Raw genomic sequence first — 23,319 nt, 5'->3', positions numbered from 1 at the left:
GGCCTCCCGCTGCCTGTGCCTTTCCACCGTTCGGATTTCATTCCTAAACCAAGGTAAAGTTTGCTAACTGAAACACTACTTCTGGTTTTGCAGAGTTCTTATACCAAATAGTTCGTAAACAGGGCTGTTCTTTAACTGAGGTACCACTGTATTCCAAATAATCAAGCAGCGGCTCTGTGGCCACGAAAGACAGCGCTTGTTAGCTCATACTCCGAGATCCTGTTCTCCAGAGGCCTTAGGTATCACAAGACCCTACGGAACCTGTGCCAAATATCTAAAGGATCTACAACTCCCCTCCCATCGGAGAGCCTTTATGCTCGCGAGATCAAATGCTTTCCCTTCTGCGGTGACCAAAGGCAGATTCTCACATACAGTGGTACATCAGGTTAAGAACTTAATTCATTCTGCAGGTCTGTTCTTAACCTGAAACTGTTCATAACCTTAGATACCACTTTAGCTAATGGGGCCTCCTGCTGCCGCCGGGCGATTTCTGTTCTCATCCTGAAGCAAAGTTCTTCACCTGAGGTACTATTTCTGGGTTAGCGGAGTCTGTAACCTGAAGCGTCTGTAACCCAAGGTACCACTCTGCAGTGGTACATTGGTTTAAGAACAGTCCTGTTTACAAACGATTTGGTTTACGAACTCCGCAAAACCGGAAGTAGTGTCCCAATTTGTGAACTTTACCTCAGTCTAAGAATGGAATCTGAATGGCGGAAGGGCACCGGCAGTGGGAGGCCACATTAGAGAAAGCGCGCCTTGGTTTAAGAACGGTTTCAGTTTAAGAACGGACTTCCAGAACAGATTAAGTTCGTAAACCGAGGTACGACTTAACTCCACATCAAGCCTGATTGTGTGCCTGCAACCAAGAAGTACCTGATTCAATGGACCACATTCCCTTAGATTGCTTTTTACACAGTGGACCTCGCCAACTGATGCTGAGCAAAATGTTGGACCTCCAGCCTATCAGCCCGAGAAGTTGTCAAATGAAGTTTCTCCTGGCAGATCGGGACAAAGGTATCACTGCCTTAGTAGCTTCTTTTCAGCCACAATTTTACCAGAAAAGGTTCCCAATGAACTATCCTTTTGGGGAACAGACAGGGCGTAGCAGAATATCTAAGTGCACACGATTGCCTTATTATCAACAGCTTCACCCTTGTCCTTTTAATTATCCCGGTGACTTGAAATGTTTTATACTGTGATGCCAATAAAGGTATTTGATTTGGATGCCATCTTTTCCTTCTCGCTCTCTTTCAAGAGAGGAGATTCCAACTAAACTTTAGGAAGAGCATCCTGGTGTTAAGAGTTGTTCCACTGTGGGACATCCACTTCTTTTTCTCAGGACACCCCTGTGAGGTAGGCTGTGTCTGAGAGAAATTGACTTCCCAAAGGTTCACAGGTGAGTGAGAAATTGGGCCTGGGGATGGGGTGGGGTGCCCCCCTTTCTAAACCCTACAGCAGGCACCCCAAACTCATCCCTCCAGATGATTTGGGACTACAACTCCCATCATCCCTAGCCAACAGGACCAGTGGTCACGGATAATGGGAACTGTAGTTCCAAAACATCTGGAGGGACGAGTTTGGGGATGCCTGCCCTACAGGCTTGCCAGGATGATAGACTTGACCAGTTAAACGTGCATTCACAAAATGAGTTCGAAATAAAAATGGGAAGCAAGGCGTACAATCTGGAGCCATAAAAATACAGAACGGTAGCAAAGATCCCCCCCCCCCCAAAAAAAATTCAGCAGTCCAGCTTGGCACTGGCTGTAAAGGTAAAGGTAAAGGGACCCCTGGCTATTAGGTCCAGTCCTGGCCGACTCTGGGGTTGCGGCGCTCATCTCGCTTTATTGGCTGAGAGAGCTGGTCATGTGGCCAGCAGGACTAAGCCGCTTCTGGCGAACCAGAGCAGCACACGGAAACGCCATTTACCTTCCCGCCGGAGCGGTACCTATTTATCTACTTGCACTTCATGCTTTCGAACTGCTAGGTTGGCAGGAGCAGGGACCGAGCAACGGATTTGAACTGCTGACCTTCTGATCGGCAAGTCCTAGGCTCTGTGGTTTAACCCACAGCGCCACCCGTGTCCCTGGCACTGGCTGTAGAGCCTAGCAAAGCCTATTCAGTTCCAGCAGACACTTTGTTTCTTTAAAAAAGAATCCAGAACTTTTAATCAGATCTGGCTTATGTTTTTTTTTAAAGACCCAAACCAATGGATTCCTATCACAAGAAAGGCGGTTCCAACTAAGCATTAAGTAGAACTTTCTGTCAGTAAGAGCTGTTTGGCAGCTGAGCAGATTTTCCTCGGAAATTGGTGCACTCCCCTTCAATGGAAGTTTTTAAGCACAGCTTGGAAGACCATTTGCCAGAGATTCTTTAGCCAGGAGGTTAGACTAGATCAGGCATGTCCAACAAGTGGATCATGATCTACCGGTAGATCACTGGACATCTGTGGTAGATCACAAAGCTCAACAACTTTGGCTGTCAATAGCAATGGGTAGATCACAGCCTGTATTTTTATACTGCGAGTAGATCACAGTCTCTTGGAGGTTGGGCGTGCCTGGACTCGATAATCCTTGGGGATCCTTTGCAAATCCACAATCCTACAATTCTATGATTCTGTCTAGCCCTGTCACCCTGACAGCCCAAACTCTTTGGGTAGGAGGAAACAGATGACCCCCTTACCTCAAAAAAATATGTTGTCGAGCTGGGAATGTTTCAGAAAAGGGCGTTCAAATGATCAAGGGGGATAGAGCGACTTCTCTTAGAGGAAGCAGCGTTGCAGTGTTTGGGACTTTTTAGTTTACAGAGGAGGTGGGGAGGAGACCACAGGATGGACATTTATATCACGCATGGCATGGAGAAAGAGGTCAGAGAGAATTCCTTTCTCTAGCATCCAATGAAGCTAAGCGTTGGAAGATTCAGGACAGATAAAAGACAGTCCTTCTTCATGTCGTGCGAAGCTAACCTGTGGAACTCACTCCCACTGGAGGCAGTGATGGAGAAGGCTTTAAAGGAGGATTAGGCAAATTCATGAACCAGAAGGCTATCGCTGGCTACTAGCAGGATGGCTATGCTCTGGAGGCAGCAATGCTTCTGAATACCAGTTGCTGGAAACAGCAGGAAGGGAGCATGCTCTTGTGTTCGAATCATGCTCCTGGCTTTCCCACAGGCACCTGTGAGATCAGGATGCTGGACTAGATCGGCCATTGCCTGATCCAGCTGAAGGCTCTGCATGTTCACAACTGAAACATCAGTTGCGCTTGCCTTCAGTCAGTAGCACTTAGCCAGCAACAGCCAAGGTATGCATGGAAATATATTTTAAAAAAATCTTTATTAAGAAACCAAAAATAGAGGAGTCTGCCTGATGCATCTCTGCATGATTTACTGATTGGGCCTGGCCTTTTGTCCAATCAGCTCATGTAGGAGGTGAGTAATCTTGTTGTCTCTCTGCGGAAGGTCTGAATGGATGCTCCAATCAGTTCCCGGTACACAGATGCGGCAGATTTACCAGGCATCAGAGGAGTGTGCCCGTCACCTCTCTGCAACAATGTCTGCTGGAGTGCTCTCATTCCAATCAGCCTCGACTGGGGGTGGGTAATTTTGCAGTTTCTCTGCAATGCGAGTGACTGCAGCAGAAGGACTCTCCAGAGAGCCTGCCCAATGTGTCTCTGTACAAGTTGCCGCTCAGATTTGCCTCCTTCCAGTCACCTGCACCAGGTGGCTGATGAGGACATCTTCTTCCACATCTTTGCCTACCATGTGATGAGGTTGCTCACACAGAATTGTCTCTTTGTACAAGTTACTGCTCTGGGATTGCCTTGTTCCGATAGCCTTCTAAATCGGGCCTGCAGACCGTCCGGGAATCAGCGTGTTTTCACACGAGTAGAATGTGCTCTTTTATTTAAAATGCATCTCTGGGTTATTTGTGGGGCCTGCCTGGTGTTTTTACATGAGTAGAATGTGTGCTTTAATTTAAAATGCATCTCTGGGTTGTTTGTGGGGCATAGGAAATCATTCTTTTTTCCTCTCCAAAATATAGTCCGGCCCCTCACAAGGCCTGAGGGACAGTGGACTGGCCCCCTGCTGACCCCTGGTCTAAACGGAATTAAAATCAGGACACCCTCTCAGTTCTAAGGTCCCCTGGACTTTTAACTGTGTCCTCAAGGAGGGAGGCAGAGTTTGAATTTTCCCAAGGAAAAGTCTAGCAACTCCATTCCATTGTAGACTTTGCCCCACACCTCTTTCCAGAAGACTTTATTATATTCCCTGCTCTGTTCACACTTCTTAGCCTTTCTGCTGATGTGTGTTTGCACACAATGTGGAGCGGGGGATTTATCCGCAATACATCAGGGAATCCCCTGCGGGGTTATCAAATTGCAATGGGATCACGGTGCTGCTTCAAACCCCACAGTTTGTTTTGGCTCTCGGAAAGGTTCTCCGTAAATTAGCCAAAGTCTGTGCGTTGAGAGGTGGAGAAATAATGCCGGCCTGCATCCGACAGGTGCAGTCCCGGAAAGGCCAGGAAATTTCTCTCCCTCGACTTGGGGGACTTTGGTCAGCTCCATCTGATCAAGCAACTTGCCGTGAATCCCAAATATTCACTTTGACATTCCTCCCCTTCCCACACAGTGCAATGGAGACCCACATGACCTAAAGGCCATCCTCTTCTGCAGTGATGGATTGATTTTCGCTCTATAAGACGCACCATACCATAAGACGCACCTAGTTTTTGGAGGAGGAAAACAAGAAAAAAAAAATATTCTGAATCCCAGAAGCCAGAACATCAAGAGGGATCGCTGTGCAGTGAAAGCAGCGATCCCTCTTGCTGTTCTGGCTTCTGGGAAAGCTACGCAGCCTGCATTCGCTCCATAAGACGCACACACATTTCCCCTTACTTTTTAGGAGGGAAAAAGTGAGTCTTATAGAGCAAAAAATACGGTAGTTTTTCGTTTCTGGACTTAATGGTCTTATGGCAGGCCACGGTGGAAGGAGTTCCCCACATGTTGGTATAGCTGTGTTACTTGCATTGCGGGGGTTGGGCTAGATGGGGGTCCCTTTTGACTCTACAATTCTATGATTTTAGAATTGCTCATGTTCCAAAGCACACATTTAACACTTCGCTTCTTGTACTGCCCCCCCAACCCAGCTAGGACAGCGATTCACAACTTCCCAATAGTCTTATTTGCTGCAAATAAAAGCCACTTTGTACAAAAACGAGCACATGGGACTTTCCCCATGTTTGCCCTACCCAGGGTAGATCCACTGAATTGAATTGCCATTGTATTGCCAATGTATTACGGTATTTTAATATTTTGTTGGAAGCTGCCCAGATGGGCGGAGTATAAATAATAAATCATCATCATCATCATCATCATCATCATCATCATCATCATGACTAACTGAGGGTCATTTATTTCCAGGGGGTTTCCTCTGAGTGAAGCTTCATTGGCTACAACCCTAACTGAAAACAACAAACCACTTTGAGGATCATTTTGTAAACTGCTTTGAGGTGTTCTTGATGATGATGGTGTTGATGATGGTGGTTGTGATAATAATAATAATAATAATAATAATAATAATAATAATAATAATAATAATAATAATTCTATTGTTTATACCCTGCCCATCTGGCTGAGTTTCCCCAGCCACCCTGGGTGGCTTCCAGAAAAACATGAAAAATAATAAAAGGTCAGACATTAAAAACTTCCCTGAACAGGGCTGCTTTCAGATGTTTTCTAAAAGTTCTGTAATTCTTTATCTCCCTGACATCTGGTGGGATGGAATTCCACAGGGAGGGTGCCATTACCGAGAAGGGCCTTTTCAGTGGTGGCTCCCTTGGTTGTGGAATGCCCACCCTAGTGAAGGGCTCCCGTCCCCATCATTTATTAAATTCCAGGAAGAATGCAAAAACGTTCCTGTTTCTCCAGGGGTTTGGCGGATGAAGAAGACTATTTCTGGCTGCCCTGTGATCATTCGATGGAAGGATATTTCTAAGCATCAATGCTTTTAGAATCGATTTTAGAACGTTTTGACTTTGTTTTTTAGAAGTGCGTATCTGCATCTGTTTGCCACCCTTGGCTTGTTGGAGAGGGAGGGAGGGATATATATTTAGTAAAGACAATATCCCTTACCTGGACTCTTGCCTCAGTGAGTTTGGTCCTCTGAGCAAGCTCCTCTCGGGTGTAGATGTCTGGGTAATGGGTCCTTTCAAAGGCTTTCTCCAGCTCCTCCAGTTGCTCCGCTGTGAAAGTGGTCCGGCTGCGACGTTGCTTGCGCTTGAGAGGCAGGTCGGGCTCCGACTCAACATCAGATCCTTCATCCAGCCGGTTGCCTGGCGGGGGACGAAAACGAGAGATGGAGGCGGATGAAAACACAGGCCAAGCTGGACCAAAAATTAAGAAGTGATAGTGGAAACATGGTGGGAACATGGCCAACCCTTCTGTAAGACAAGGTGTAGAAGGTGCCTCGCGTGGCATGTCCTGGTGTGTGGCAACATACAAACAGAATAAGAGCCTTCAGCTGGATCCGGCCAATGGCCCATCTAGTCCAGCATCCTGTTCTCACAGTGGCCAACCAAATGCCCCAATGGGAAGTCCACAAGCAGGATTCAAGCACAAGAGCAGTTTCCCCAACAGCAGTTTCCAGCACCTTGTATACAAAAGCATTCTTGCCTCTGACCACTACTAGCTATAATGGCTAGTAAGAATTGATAGTCTTTTCCTTCTCCATGAATTTGTCCGATCCTCTCTGAAAGCCATCCAAGCTGTTGGCCATCACTGCCTCCTGTAGCAGTGAATTCCATAGTTTGAAGAATGACTTTTTAAAATCTGTCCCAAATCAACCCTCCCAGTTCCCCCTGAATGGCCAATGTTAGGGTTGCATCCAACCAAGTTGTACTCTGAGTAGAGCCATTGAAATTAATGGATCTACGTTCGTCGTGCCCAGTTGGTCTACTCTGATCTAAAATAGCACTGGATACAACCCTGATTCTGCTCTGCGCAGGTGTGGCGGAGAACCAAGTCCCATCACCAATGTCGAAATAAGGGCATGAGGAACCAGTGGCCACATGACCGAGGTGTATCGTATTTGGTGGGGAATGTGGGTTGTGTGCATTTCTTCTCCCTCCCTCATACCACTAGAACGTGTGGATATCCAATGGAGCTGAATGATAGAAGATTCAAGGCAGACCAAAGGATGGACCTCTTCACACAACACATATTTAAACTATGGAACTCAGTTCTGCAGTAGGCAGTGATTGTCACCAAGCTAAAGCTAAAGGTAAAGGGACCCCTGACCATTAGGTCCAGTCTTGGACGACTCTGGGGTTGCGGTGCTCATCTTGCTTTATTGGCCGAGGGAGCCGGCGTACAGCGTCCGGGTCGTGTGGCCAGCATGACTAAGCCGCTTCTGGAGAACCAGAGCAGCGCACGGAAACGCTGTTTACCTTCCTGCCAGAGCGGTACCTATTTATCTACTTGCACTTTGATGTGCTTTCGAACTGCGAGGTTGGCAGGATCTGGGACCGAGCAATGGGAGCTCACCCCGTCGTGGGGATTCGAACTGCTGACCTTCTGATCGGCAAGTCCTAGGCTCTGTGGTTTAACCCACAGCGCCACTCGCGTCCCTGGTCACCAAGCTAGATGGCTTTAAAAGAGGATTGGACAAGGGGGAGAAGGCTTCCAATGGCTACTAGCCATGGAGGCTATGTCCTGTCCCCCCACCTCACTTTCAGAGGCAGTTATGCCTCGGAATACCTGTTAGGGAAACACAGGAAGGGAGAGGGCTCTTGTGCTGGGGTCTCACTTTTGGATTTCCCATAATGGACATCTGGTTGGCCACTGTGGGAACAAGATGCTGGAACGGCTCGGCATGCCTTGCTGTTAACCAGAAGGTTGGTGGTCCAAGCCCACCCAGAGCAGGACTCTTGCATTGTGTGGGTGGGGGTGGACTAGATGATCCTTGGGAATCCCTTCCAGCTATGATTCTATGACATGCTTAGACAGGATATTGGCCTGATCCAACCCAGCTTCCTGCAGAGCCTCCCTTCCTCTGCTCCCTGCGCACTAATCACACACACATTTTTTAAAACTACCATTTCGTAGCTGAACACACAAAAAGAGGAGAGATTTTCTTCCATCCTCCCCTCCCTCCGCTGGACTTCCAACACCTCCCCCCTCCAGCACTCCTGGGAGGCCCTTAAAGTTAAATTAATCAACAGGATTAGGTAGAAATTGGTCACACCAAGACCCTCCAGGCTCTGATGGAACTCTTGAGGCGCACCAAGGACCTGCTGTCTTGTCTCCAAGCACCCTGGTGCCGTCTGGAAGGATTCGCCGTCCAGCCCAGACATGGAGGCGCATTTATTAACCTGGAGATCGGATTGCCAGTTGATTCGGAGGTGGGGGGGAAGGGGTTAGCGGCAGACAGAGAGTGTGGGTTAGGCACATCTTAAGATAATGTGGCTCTCCCCCCTCACTCTCCCTTTCTTCTGCTTTCCCCCCTCATGGTCCCATCTGGACTGCCTTAATCCCTGCACCCCTAAAGGTCTCCTCCATAGCCCACCAAATCTTTCGTGCTGTGGAACGGCAGACCTAACCAGGAAGGGATGCTCGCCAACTCTGAAGATGCGAGCCTTGCCAGTTTGCTTATTTTGCACCAGGCTGAATTCCCTTCCCCAGCTTGGTTGCATGCATGCCATGGGCAAATTCTGCACGTACCCTCCCCTCCGAAGAATCCCGGGAACTGTGGTTTGCTAAGGGTGCTGGGATTTGTAGTTCGGTGAGGCATAAACTCCAGTTCCCGGGATTTATTTTTAATTTTAATTTTTGCAAGGGATGTGTGCTTTAATTTGACGGCGTGTACACAGCTATGCTTTTGAATTACGGTGCTGGAGGAGACTCTTGAGAGTCCCATGGACTGCAAGAAGATCAAACCTATCCATTCTGAAGGAAATCAGCCCTGAGTGCTCACTGGAAGGACAGATCCTGAAGCTGAGGCTCCAATACTTTGGCCACCTCATGAGAAGAGAAGACTCCCTGGAAAAGATCCTGATGTTGGGAAAGATGGAGGGCACAAGGAGAAGGGGGCGACAGAGGACGAGATGGTTGGACAGTGTTCTCGAAGCTACCAGCATGAGTTTGACCAAACTGCAGGAGGCAGTGGAAGACAGAAGTGCCTGGCGTGCTCTGGTCCATGGGCTCACAAAGAGTCGGACACAACTAAACGACTAAACAACAACAACAACACACAGCTCGAAACAACACAGCATGATGGATAACTCGCTCCTATCTGCGTCTGCTGAGCAAGCCCCGCGGAGCTCAGTTTGGCTTTCTCCAGAGTAGACACACATATAGCACTGGGCTGAGAATTTCAGAAATCGTGATGGCAAGCTTCTTCTCAGAGGTGTGCTATTCTGGCATCATGTGGGGGCAGAACAGCAATAGCGGCACAAAATTTAATGGCTTAATCAGGGATAGCCGAAATCCTGCTTGCTGGCTTCCCATAAGCCACAGGTTGGCCAGTGTTGTAAGAAGATGCTAGACCAGATGGGCCACTGGATTGCTATGAGGCAAGTTGCCATGTCTCTTTTTAAATCTGCCCTTTATTCAGAACCATGAAGACCAGAATCTTACTTTATTTTTAGGGGGAAAGCCATAGCTCAGTGGCAGAGCACCTGCCACACACACAAATGGTCCCAAGCTCAATCCCTGAGATATCTAGGGAGGACTGTGGTTGTCAGATCTGAAACCCCGGAGTCAGCCTAGACACTACTGAGCTAAATGGATCAAGAATTGACTTGGTATAAAACATTTCCCTGTGTCTTGATGAAGACTAGATCCTTGCATTATTTTAAGGGGAAGGTCCATAGCTCAGTGGTGGAGCAACCACTTTGCCTGCAGAGGGTCCCAGATTCATTCCTTGGCATTTCCAGGGAGGGCTGGGAGATCCCTCTGCCTGAAACCCTGGAAAGCCACTGCTGCCAGTCAGTGTAGGCAATACTGAGCTCTATGGCCTAATGGGTCTGGCTCAGTATAAGGCAGCTCCCCATGTTGCAACGATTGCTTTCTATCATTGCTCACCAGCTGGACCAGAACAGAACTTGTTCTCGAAGAGAGTAAATAAAGTCATCTTGCTTTGCTGGTTAAAAAAATTAATTAGTGGGCACCCCTAGCTTACCTCCCCCCCTTCTTCCAGGGAGGTGGCACAACTGTCTAGTGGTTCTCACCCCCTTTGACTGCCATTCTGCTCGGACTCAGATGACAGGACACAGAAATGGCCAAACCCATCAAAACGCAAATGAGACCTTAAACCAGAGGAAAGAAGGTGGCAGAGCAACTAGGATGATCGAAAATAATAATTATTTTTGAAATGGAGTAAAAGAGCAAAACACAAAATACAACCTAGCTGTTCTTCTCATCCCCAGATACTGTTTCTCTCCAAGACTGTCTGGACAGATCACTGAACCCAAATGAAAAAGAAGAGAGCGACTGTAAGAATTTACAGATTTCGGCTTTTGCAGAAAAACTGCACACCATCTGTGAGTTCCTAGGGTGCTGGACAATCCAGAATGCTTTTGTGTCATCTGGTGGGATTTTATTTCCTGCGCTTCAGACTTAGATGCTTAACATTCACCTTTTGCGAGGACCAGAGCCCTACCTGAATTGGGAAAGGAAAGCTTGACAGAGTTTCAGGAGGAGACAGGACTAACATCGGTTGAGAAAGAGAGGTATTTGGGGGTCAGTATGACCGCCAAAAATGTGAATCTATTTAAGGGTAACTGTGAAGGACGTTGGATTGAAGAGAAGGGGGATTGGGAAATATGGACAAATCTGAAGTTGTTATTGTTGGGCCAAGTTGTTGTGGTGGGGATGAGGGTTGCTGTGTTGCCGGGGATGTTGCTTTTGTTTCAAACAGTGCAAGTTTTGGATGGGATGGATTGTTTCAGGAGGTGGCAGAGGGATGTTTCTAGATTTGTTTGGCAGGGCAGGAAGCCTCGAGTAAAAGTTAAGATATTGACGGATGCCAAAGAAGGAGGTGGACCTGCCCTGCCAGACCCCTAAACTTTGTTGTGAATCATCTGCTTTTTGCTGGCTGGGAGAATGGCTGCTTCTTGAAAGCACTGAAGTGTTGGATAATGGCAGACGAAGTTGATGGACTATATGGAATTGGCGGAAAAGACTGGCAAGATCCGAGACCAGGGAGAAGAGTCGGTGGAAGAAGACTGGGAAAAGTTTAAAGACTATTTATAGAAATATTGTAAAATTAATGAATGTTAGAAGAATGTTGGAATGAAGTTATATGGCTTTAGTAGAAATGTTATAAGGAATTAAGTATAAATAGATTAGTAGAGTATTAAAGGAAAAATAAGGTTAAAATGTGTTAAGATAATTATAGGATAGAAAACAGGGGAAGATGGAAAGGAATTGCTGCAATTAATTAATAGAAGTGGTATACAAAAAGGGAGGTGTGAGGAGGCCGTGGAAATATGTGAAAGAAAGATAAGATATTGAAATTTCTTTTTTTTTATGTGTTTTTAAATTGTTTTTGTTTTATCTTGTTAGTTTCTAAGTAGTGTTTTTGTATTGTAATGTACTGTTTTTTCTTTGCGTTTTTTTGTAAGTGTTTAAATTCTTGTAAAAGTAATAAATATTATTAACAAAAAAACAAAAAACAACAACATTCACCTTTCGCGCCAGCCCGGAAAACAGGGATGCATTGATATATAACGATGAGGCATATTTTCTAAATAAGGGGGGGGGGGGAATGTTTGCTTTGTACATGGTATGATGTAATAATAATAATAATAATAATAATAATAATAATAATAATAATAATAATAATTTATTATTTATACCCCGCCCATCTGGCTGGGCTTCCCCAGCCACTCTGGGCGGCTTCCAAAAGAATATTAAAATACTGTAATACATCAAACATTAAAAGCTTCCCGAAATGCCCTGCTACCACACTTTTGGGTTGTTAGTAAGGTTAATAAAAAGCTGTCACATGAAAGATGGAGCAAGCTTGTTTTCTGCTTTTCCGAAGGGCAGGACTCGAACCAACGGCTTCAAACAACAAGAAAGGAGATTCCAAGTGAACATTAGGAAGAACTTCCTGACATTAACGGAGGTGGCAGACTCTCTTTCATTGGCTGTTTCTAAGGAGAGGTTGGGTGGCCGTCTGTCATGGATACTTTAGTTGAGATTCCTGCATTGCAGGGGGTTGGACTAGATGACCTGTGGGGTCCCTTCCAACTCTGCAATTGTATGAAAGCTTTGCAACAGGGCAGGGGGGAGGGGGAGAAGGATGTGGGTGAAAGAAGATTTCTGCAGAATAAAAATGCACCCCTTCTCTCCTGTACTCATACTCATCTGCCAAAATCATGTTTTTAACTCTCAAATCTAGGACCGAAAGCTATTCCTAGGGTGGACACATTGCATTGTCCTCCCTGGCCCTACGAATCCAAAGAGAACCAGTCGCCTATGCCTGCTACTCATCTTGGCTTCCCTTTTCTCCATCTGTCGCTCCTTGCAGCAACACGCACCCTCCAAAAAAACACAAACAAACTGCCCTCCTTCATCCAATTTTGATTACAGTTTAACATAGTTTAAGGTTTGGCGGCGTGAAGCCGCACACAGAAAAACCAATCGCGTAATCGTTGATATGCGTTTTAATCTAGTAATGCAGCCCGGGCGGAATGAGAGGGCTCACGTCGGCGAGGTGGTCCGGGAATTCCAAACAGACAGGGCGGCTGGCCTCGGAAAATGGAAAGGAAAAAAAAGTCATTTACAGCTCAGCTGGGGACCGGTGTGCTCAGCAACGCATTAAAGCATCGGGGGCCTTTTTCCAGAGATATGAGGCTGCTTCTCCTCCTCCTCCCAGGCACTGAACTGGTCAGCTGTAACAGAGTGGCATTGGAAGGCAATGCCCGTGATGGAGTTGGGAGAACTTGGAAATTTGACTAAACAGAGGGACAGTTCTCCGTGAAGAGAGCGGGGCAAGGAGATGTGGGTTTGTATGTGGAATGGAGACAAATCTAGACAGCATCCTAAAAAGCAGAGACATCACCTTGCCAACAAAGGTCCGTATAGTTAAAGCTATGGTTTTCCCAGTAGTGATGTATGAAAGTAAGGGCTGGAAAGTAAGAAGGATGATCGCCGAAGAATTGATGCTTTTGAATTATGGTGCTGGAGGAGACTCTTGAGAGTCCCATGGGCTGCAAGAAGATCAAACCTCTCCATTCTGAAGGAAATCAGCCCTGAGTGCTCCCTGGAAGAACAGATCCTGAAGCTGAGGCTCCAATACTTTGGCCACCTCATGAGAAGAGAAGACTCCCTGGAAACAACCCTGATGTTGGGAAAGATGGAGGGCACAAGGAGAAGGGGACGACAGAGGACAAGATGGTTGGACAGTGTTCTCGAAGCTACCAGCATGAGTTTGACCAAAATGCGGGAGGCAGTGGAAGACAGAAGTGCCTGGCGTGCTCTGGTCCATGGGGTCACGAAGAGTCGGACACAACTAAACGACTAAACAACATGTGGAATGGGCTATAGGGTAGGTGGCTTTGAAAGGGATTAGATATCAAGGATCAGGTTCTCTCAGATCATGGGGAGAGTGTGGAACCTGCCTGATTTTGTTGGCAGTAAGTTTGTTTGTTGAAAGTTTGTTTCTTGGGCTGGTTGGTAAGGACCTAAGAAAAGCCCTGCTGGATCTCGCCAGTGGCCCACATCCAGAATGGTGCTGGACAACAACTCCTATCAGCTCCATCTGCCTGTATGGATAACAGTCAAGGAGGATGAAAGGCCAGCTTTGTCCTTGGCCTAGGTGGACCATGGATGTGATACAGTGGGGTTGCTTTCAGGTTCCTCTCTGCTGTTATAGGAATTAAACCTCCAGGCACATAGGCAGTCGGCCACTGAATCTCAGAAACATGGGGGAGGGCTGCCATGTTCAATCTTGGAAGCATCTGCTTCGATCTTGGAATAGATGGACATGGGGGCACTAGAATCATAGTGTTGGAAGGGGACCCTGAAGATCATCTTGTCCAACCCCCTGCAATGCAGAAATATGCAGCTCTCCTATACAGGAATCGAACCGGCAACCTTGGCATTATCATCAGCACCATGCTGTGAGCAACTGAGCTATCTGACTGGTCCTGCTGCTGCATCCAGCCATTTGCCCATCTAGTCTGGCATTCTGCCCTCACAGTAGCCAACCAGATGGCCCAGTGGGAAGTCATTCCATGGCAACTCTCCTCTCATGTAGTTTCCAGCAACTGGTATTCATTCAGAGGCATACTACCTCCAACAATAGGGATGTGGGTGGCGCTGTGGTCTAAACCACAGAGCCTAGGGCTTGCCAATCAGAAGGTCGGCGGTTCGAATCCCTGCGACAGAGTGAGCTCCCGTTGTTTGGTCCCTGCTCCTGCCAACCGAGCAGTTCAAAAGCACATCAGGTGCAAGTAGATAAATAGGTACCGCTCTGGCAGGAAGGTAAACGGCATTTCTGTGCGCTGCTCTGGTTCGCCAGAAGCGGCTTAGTCATGCTGCCACATGACCCGGAAGCTGTATGCCGGCCCCCTCGGCCAGTAAAGCAAGATGAGCGCCGCAACCCCAGAGTCATCCGTAACTGGACCTAACGATCAGGGGTCCCTTTACCTTTACCTCCAACAATGGAGGCAGAACATAGCCGTCAGGGTTGCCCAGCTTTCATCTGATCCATGGATAGGGAGCCTCAGTCTCAGTCCCTTGAACTCCTGCATATCTGGATGGGGGTTTGTGAGGGGGTGTAGAAACTAGCCTGCTGTACAAAGGTAAAAATTGACATTTGTTGCACCGCCCAGTTTTGCACATGGCCCCGCCCACATGGCCCTCAGAAGGTTGCGAAGAAGGGGATGAGGCCCTCGGGATGAGAAAGGCCCACCCCCATGCCTTCTCTGATCCAGGGGGGGGGGGGCTCTCCTTACTTTCTTCTCTAAAAAAGACCTCATTTGTCAAAACTGGTAATGTTGTGGAGTGCCAACATCTACAGGCAAGAAATCGGTGCAGGAAGAAGAGATAACTTCTACCTGACTTAAATACCTGCGGTATCTACCTTTTCAACCTTCTGAGTTTAGGAAGAAGATGAATAAGGATTAGTCTGGGATTCTGGGAAGCTCATAAGCATGAAGATTGAAGACCACCTACTGTTCTTTTCTCCTAGCAAGTAGGATTCAAAGGAAAGCTGCCTCAAAGGCATAGGTTCCCATCAATCATGGCTGTGAACATAAAGAAACTCATTTCTGCAAGCACTGTCCATCCAGCTTGGCATTCTGTTCTTCCAGGTGTTTATAGGAAGCCAACAAGTGGAACCTAAAGCTGGGGAGGGGAGCCTGAGGCCGTCCGAATGTTGCTGGACTCTCATCATCATCACCTCTTGGCCATGGTGGTTGGGGTGCATGGGAGCTGAAGTCCAACAGCACCCAAAGGGCTACTGTTTTCCCCATCTGCTAACTAGATTGTCACTGGCCTTTACTTCCCCTAGCTACCTCCATTACACCTCTGTTTTCTTTTAATGCAGGGCTGAGTGTGGGGGGTGGGAAACAGGTAGCTTTCCTTATATTGCTAGACTCTAGCTATCATCATCCCTGACTATCGGCTATCCTGCTGGGGCTGATGGGAATAGGTTCTCCATCTCTGAAGCTATAGGTTCTCCATCTCTGAACTAGACCATCACTTGCCTTCGCTTCTCCTCCTTAACTCCACCAAAACTCTGCCCCCTGTGAATGCTGGGGTAGGGAAAACCTGTAGCCTTCTTTACTACTTTTCCAGCTACCATCATCCTTGGACTAGATAAGAGTCCATGTCCTTATGATGTAGTGATGGCCACCAGCTTGGATAAAACAAATTAATGGAGGGTAGGACTGCCAATGGGACGTGGGTGGTGCTGTGGGTTAAACCACAGAGCCTAGGACTTGCTGATCAGAAGGTCGGCGGTTCGAATCCCCACAACAGGGTGAGCTCCCGTTGCTCGGTCCCTGCTCCTGCCAACCTAGCAGTTCAAAAGCATGTCAAAGTGCAAGTAGATAAATAGGTACCACTCCGGTGGAAAGGTAAACAGCGTTTCCGTGTGCTGCTCTGGTTCGCCAGAAGTGGCTTAGTCATTCTGGCCACATGACCCGGAAGCTGTACGGACCTAATGGTCAGGGGTCCCTTTACCTTTACCTAGGGCTGCCAATGGTTGTTCTACTCCCACTATCAGAGGCAGTAAATGTCTCTGATTGCCAGTTGACTCCCTGGTCCCTGGGGCCTTCCCAGTGAGCCAACCATGAATGAACAAAGATTCAGATCAGCCTATTACTCTCATTCTCTCCCTCTCAAATTATAATCTTCCCTCGTTTTTCCTGTGACTTGGCCCCATTCTCTTACACATAAGAAGAGTTTGCTGGATCAGGCCAATAGCCCATCTAATCCAACATCCTGTTCTCACATTGGCCAACCAGAAGCCCACAGGCAGGATAACAAGGTGAACATGAGTCAACAGTGTGATGCAGTACCAAACAAGTGAATGCTATTCTAGGCTGCATCAACAGAATTATTGGGTCCTGATCAAGGGAAGTCATAGTACCGCTCTATTCTGCCTTGGTCAGATCACATCTGGAGTCCTCTGTCCATTTCTAGGCTGGGGAGGATATTAACAAGCTGGAAGGTGTGCAGAGGAGGGCAACCAAATGATGAAGAGTGTGGAAACCAAGCCTGATGAAGAACGGTTGAGGGAGTTGGGGATGTTTAGCCTGGGAAAGAGGAGACTGAGAGGAGATACGATAACCATCTGCAAATATCTCAAGGGCTGTCCCCTGGAAAATGGAGGATGCTTGTTTCCTCCTTCATGAATTTGTCCGATCCTCTTTTAAAGCCATCTAGGTTGATGGTCATCTGTCTCTCCTGTAGCAGTGAGCTTAACTATGCACTGCGTGGAGAAGGTCTTCATCTGCCTGTATCTTCCATCAGCAACTCACTCCCCATTCTCTGGCCTGCTGGTGGGACAACCTGTTCGCCAACATCCAAGGTTCATAGGACCACAAGGAACCAATCAGAAAGAGGGTGTGTGAGAAGCAGGGCGCCCTCCCATCGCCTCCCATCAGCCAACAGCGAGGCATTGGGATGCCGTCAAGAACGGTTATAAGAAATCAGGCTGCCTTAAAAAAAACACAAAATCAAGTTATGCCTGGGATTGAACCTCCTCAGACTTGTCTCCTCTTTCCACACTGGAGAAGAAAGTGAAGGGAGAGCAGGAGAAGATAATGGAAGTGACAGAAAGAAGAATTGGGGAAAGGAATGAAAAGAGAGATATTATTGCATCGCCGGGCTCTTTATCAGCCCTGTCATCTGTTGGGAACTGAGATCTCCCTCCTCCGCATTGTCTCACCTTGGACAAAAAATAACAAAAAACAGGGGGCATTCCTCCCCCCACTCTTTCTCTCTCTCCTTGGTGCAGATCTCTTTAGAGCTGCCTGGACGGGCACCTTAGGGGGCCATTAGTTGCTGAATGTGCGGCTGACAGGCCAAAGTGATATCAATAAACTGGGGCACGTCAACCTCCCCGGCGCAGCTTCGTAGAGAAGGTAACGGCTTGAATATTAAAACCCGCAGCCTGGAAAAGAGATTCTGGATGGGGGGGTGGGAGGGGGAAGGAGAGAAAGGGTGGCAGGGAAGAAGAAAGAGAAGAAGGAGAAGGGGTCCTCAGCAACAAAGGGTCAAGGAGATTGTTATCATCTCAAAAAGTGGGGGGGGGGGGGAGGGAAGCGAAGATGCAAAGCTAACTCCCCCTACCAACTTTAAGGGAAGATCCAGGATCAGAGAAGCAGCGGTGCTTTGTAAACCTTTTCGGGTGCAAAGAGATTTGGGGTGCGGTGATAAGACTACTGTATTTGAGTTGGAGCAAAAGGAAGTTCAATGGCAGAATTCATAGCTCAAGAAGGGAGGTTTGGGGGTGTAGAATTGGCTCTGATTTGCCTCTTTGGTGAGAGGCAGGAATGCTTCTGAATACCAGTTGCTGGAAGCCACAAGAGGGGAGAATGTTCTTGTGCTCAGTTCCTGCTTGCGGGCTTCCCATATAGCTCCCATATAGTTGGCTACTGTAAGGAAAGGATGCTGTAGCTGGGTCTTGTCTTAAGTTCTTCTGCTAATTTGTTCAAGGCAAAGGGATGAGGATAAACCATCCCAGACCCTCCAAGTGTCCATATTTTCCAGGAAAAGAATCTTGGATTTACAGAAGCTGTTCTGGTTTCTGATTTGATCCCAGAATGTCCCGCTTTTCCTTAAAGGTAAAGGGACCCCTGACCAGTAGCTCCAGTCATGACCGACTCTAGGGTTGCGGCGCTCATCTCGCTTTATTGGCCGAGGGAGCCGGCATACAGCTTCCGGGTCATAATAGTAATAATAATAATAATAATAATAATAATAATAATAATAATAATTTATTTATTATTTATACCCTGCCCATCTGGCTGAGTTTCCCCAGCCACTCTGGGCAGCTTCCAATCGAGTGTTAAAAACAATACAACATTCATGTGGCCAGCATGACTAAGCCGCTTCTGGCGAACCAGAGCAGCGCACGAAAACACTGTTTACCTTCCCACCAGAGTGGTACCTATTTATCTACTTGCACTTTGACATACTTTTGAACTGCTAAGTTGGCAGGAGCAGGGACCTAGTAACGGGAGCTCACCCCATCGCGGGGATTCGAGCTGCCAACCTTCTGATCCTAGGCTCTGTGGTTTAACTCACAGCGCCACCCAATTTTCCTTAGGACATCCCTATTTTCATCGGAGAAATGTTGGAGGATATGTAGTTATGCGACCCCGCAGCCAAGGAGATAAGTAGCGACACAGGCTTTAGAAGCCATTTGAAGGCAACCCTCTATAGGGAAGTGTCAGAGCATTTTAAATGTTTAATGTTTTATTAGGTTTTATATATGTTGGAAGTCACACAGAGTGGCTGGGGCAACCCAATCAGAATGGATGGGGTTTAATAATAAATTATTATTACTACTATGGACATCCCTATTTTCATGAGGGGAATATTGGAGAGTATGTCATCTACTGGGTCCATCTGGATGAGTTCGTGAGAGCAGATGTGAGATGGTGGATGGATCCAGGTACTCAGACGAAACTGGTACCTCCCCCCTGCTACCCACCTCTCATTCCATGCTCCTCCACAGTAAGTTGTTCAGACTCTAAGAGTTTGCCATCTTTTGTGAAGTCTTTAGGAGTTAGAAGGCATATCCGAAAAGCTTAATAAAGTACATGTTCCACCGTGCATTCCCACAGTCTCATAGCAGCCCCATAGTCTTCAGCCTGTTGCGTAGTTAAATCAGACTCTTCCATTATGCAGTTAGATCAGACTCTTCCATTATACAAAGAGGAGAATTTCCTCGTGGCATTGGCTGTGCTAAGATTTCAAAAACTCCCAGAATGGGAAGACTCTAAATTAGGGAAATTTGTTACCCCCCAATGGAGGAGGTCATGAACTTCATGTTGCTTCAGCAATGAAGCAGCTTAGACTGGGAGATCATTATGAAATGGAGGTTTCCTCCAACTTGTGCCACTTCCGAGAAGGCCCTCTGCCTAGTTCTCTGCAACTTCACTTCTTGCAGTGAGGGAACCACCAGAAGGCCCTTGGAGATGCCCCAATGGGAAGCCTGCAAGCAGGACCCAAAGCAGTTTTGAACCTACATTTTTGGGGCCCCTAAGTTTGAACTGGTATGGGGAGGGCGCCTTCACAACCAGCAATGAGCTCTGGGTAAACACTGTCACCTTCTTCCATGATGGATCACCATCGTGTTTGCGTTTGTGGTATCCACTTAAGTACTTTCATGAACTCACTGTTATTCCTTGAGGGTCTTGTCCTCTGTGAACAAGCAGGAGGGGATTCAGAACAGCCAATTTACCGCAACACTCTACTTTTGCAACATCTCTGCTACTGGCCCTCAAACTTTAGGATTGTTGCGATATATACAACAACAAAAGCATCAAATTGAGTCGTGTGACTCAAATTGGGTCTACTAGACCCATAATTTTTAAGCAATGTAGACCAAAGTAGCTTCTGGGGCCCCTCTGGGATTAGGAGTCCTGAAGCCTAAACTTCATTAGTTTCGTAGTAGATCCGCCCCTGACGGAAAGTGCTCTCCCTTCCTGCAGTTTCCAGCAACTGGTATTCAGGAGCATTGTGGCCTCTGACTGTGGAGGAAGAGCACATTGGTGCTGTTGATAGCCTTGTTCTCCATGAGTTTGTTCACTTAAAGCCATCCAGTTTGGTGGCCATCACTGCTTCCCATGGGAGTAAACCCCATAGTTTAATGATGTGCTGTGTGAAGAAGTGGTTCCTTTTATCTGTCCTGAAGCTTCCAACAGTCCACTCCATTCATTGGAAGTGAGGAGGATAAGAACATCAGGAGAACTTGCTGGATCAGGGAACCAGCCATTACAGGGAACCAGGCAGAGGGCCTTCTTGGTAGTGGCACCTGCCCTGTGGAACGCCCTCCCACCAGATGTCAAAGAGAACAACAACTACCAGAATTTTAGATGACAACTGAAGGCAGCATGTTTAGAGAAGCTTTTAATGTTTGATGCACTACTTTATTTTAATATTGTGCTGGAAGCCGCCCAGAGTGGCTGGGGAAACCCAGCCAGATGGGCGGGGTATAAATAATAAATTATTATTATATTATTATCAGGCCAGTGGACTATCTAGACCAGCATCCTGTTCTCACAGTGGCCAAGCAGATGCCCAATGAGAAGACCAAGGAGCTGAGCACAAGAGCCTTCTCCCCTCTTGCATTTTCCAGAAATAGTATTCAGAATAGATAGTATTCAGAAACATCAATGTTTCTGATCATGAATGCAGAGCATCACGGCAAGTAGCCATCAATAGCCTTCCCCTCCAGTGCCGCTTTAATGGGACTACTCTGTGTAGGACAAACCCTGAACACAACCACCTAGGGAAGAAGAGAACACTCCCTTGGTGTTCTCTCTAAGCCTTTGGGCTCTCCCTGAAATGAGCTCAACCACCACAGCAGTTCATATTATACTATTATTTTTATTGGATTCATTCCCCGGCACCCCGCACACCCGCCCCGTATCCTGCTACTACAATCCCGCTACCGTCTTTAACCTTTGCTGGCTGACATCTCCTTGTAAGTTTGCTGTGCCTCTGCCAGGACAGCAAACAGAAGCAGGCTGGCAAGTGATGTGTTTATACTGGAAGAGAGACTATAGTCGTAGGGGAGGAGGGAGAGGAGGAAAGTGGAGCTCAGAAGCAAAGGGGTCAAAATGCAGAAGTGAGATGTGCCTACAGAGAACTGTTTCAGAGAGGACAAAGGGTGTGCAAGGGGAATGGCTATAGCTTAGTGGTACAACATCTGTCTCACAAGCAGAAGGTCCCAGGTTCAATCCCTAATGGCATCTTCAGTCTGGACTGGGAATCCTGGAGATCTGCCACAGTCACTGTGGACAACACTGAGCAAGATGGACCAATGTCCTCTCTCAGTCAGGAGGACTAGAATGTTTAGTGAGGGGCCACAATTCAGGGGCAGAGCACTTGCTTGGCTTGCAGAAGGTCCCAGATCCAGACCCTACCATCTCCAGGTAAGGCTGGGGAAGACCTCTGCCTGAAACCCTGGAGAGCTGCTGCCAGCCAGTGTAGACAATACAGAGCTAGGCGGTCCAATGGTCTGATTCAATCCTATCTCAATCAGCCTTTCAATTCAGAACCATGGGGACTAGAATCTTACTTGAATTTTAGGGGGAGATCCTTAGCTCTGGGGTAGATTATCTGCCCTGCATGCATCTCCAGGTAGGTCTGAGAATATCTGCTGGACAGCTGCTGCTTTTCAGTGCAGACAATACAGAGCTAGGTGGAGCAACTGTCCTCAGTATTAGATGCCTTCCTAATTTACCATTTAAGCCAGCCATTTATTTAGAGGGTGAGGAGTTGACTGGGGCTGTTGGGCTCTGTAATCCCAAAGATCTGGGCTACACAGCCAATTCTATCTCACTGCAGATTTTCTGGTGCTCAGACATAACAGAAAAAGCTTCCTTCCACAGAGTCAGACCATTGGTTCATGTAGCTTAGTATTAGCAACACGAACTGGCAGTGCTAACCCTATATCCCCACATACTTAGGGGCTAGAAACCTGCACAGTCATTTTTGAGTTTTTTCTTTCTTTTTAAACATTGCTTGCTCCGAATTAGGAATGGCTGACTGTGTCAATTTCAGTTTCTCTCTGTTTTTCATTCTTCCGAGCTTAAACCCAGTACCCCACATTTCCGCATCAGATTGCATTTTTTTAAGCTCATGAAAATTCATTGGCACTTTAAGTGTGGATTTCTCCTAATATACATGCTTTTTTGCAAAGCCATTTCCCCTAGCCTAATGCATCTTTGAGTGTCATTTTCACTACAATTCGCATTTATTTATTTATTTTTGCACACATTACTAGGCCAGTGAACCACATTAAAAAAAATTAAGAGACCTGCAAATCTCAAAGGATGGCTATGTTTCGGTCTGGGTGAAGTTTCGGGGAAGGCAAATTCGGGAGGGTCTGCATTAAATACAAACTGAATCGAAATTTCTCACATAAATCCCTTCTTTATGCAGAGCTTAACTATGGAACGTGTTTCCACTGGAGCCAGTGATGGCCATAAACTTGGACGGAGGAGAGGTCTATTGATGGCTACACTAGTCATGATGGCTATGTGTTGCCTTTATGGTTGGAGGCAAGAATGCTTTTACACACCCGTTGCTGGGAACAACAGGAGGGGAGAGTTTGGTCTTGTGCTCGAATCCTGTTTGTGGGTTTCCCACGATGGGCATCTGGTTGGCCACTGTGAGAACAGGATGCTGGACTTGTTGGGCCATTGGCCTGATCCAGCAAGCCTCTCCTTATCTTCTTACCCCCAAGTAAGTGGTGGTCCGATTTGTCATCGTGGCCCCTTTCTAACTATTCAGGGGCTGAGAACAAACCTTGCTTAGTGGGCAAAGGAAGCACCTACAGTGGTACCTTGGGTTACATACGCTTCAGGTTACATACACTTCAGGTTACAGACTCCGCTAACCCAGAAATAGTACCTCGGGTTAAGAACTTTGCTTCAGGATCAGAACAGAAATCATGCTCCGGTGGCACGGCGGCGGCAGGAGGCCCCATTAGCTGAAGTGGTGCTTCAGGTTAAGAACAGTTTCAGGTTAAGAACGGACCTCCGGAAGGAATTACGTACTTAACCCGAGGTACCACTGTATTGAGGAAAAACTGAAGAGGTTTAACACACCGCAGACCCAGTGAAATAAA

General features: G+C 47.2%; 1 protein-coding gene across 5 annotated transcripts in view; it reads right to left on the bottom strand.

The window, feature by feature from the left end:
* The window catches only part of PAX7 (paired box 7), a 166,790-nt gene that overhangs the window by 71,039 nt on the left and 72,432 nt on the right, over positions 1-23,319 (bottom strand). For all 5 annotated transcript variants that reach the window (XM_028741572.2, XM_028741571.2, XM_028741569.2 and 2 more), the window contains one exon: positions 6,129-6,328. In XM_028741572.2, the coding sequence (XP_028597405.1) occupies positions 6,129-6,328 (200 nt within the window). The remainder of the gene's footprint in view (positions 1-6,128; positions 6,329-23,319) is intronic.

The sequence above is a fragment of the Podarcis muralis genome, chromosome 7 (genome assembly GCF_964188315.1).
Source record: "Podarcis muralis chromosome 7, rPodMur119.hap1.1, whole genome shotgun sequence".
Classification (NCBI taxonomy): domain Eukaryota; kingdom Metazoa; phylum Chordata; class Lepidosauria; order Squamata; family Lacertidae; genus Podarcis; species Podarcis muralis.
Note: the sequence above shows the minus strand (reverse complement) of the source record. Positions and strands in the feature narration are given on the sequence as shown.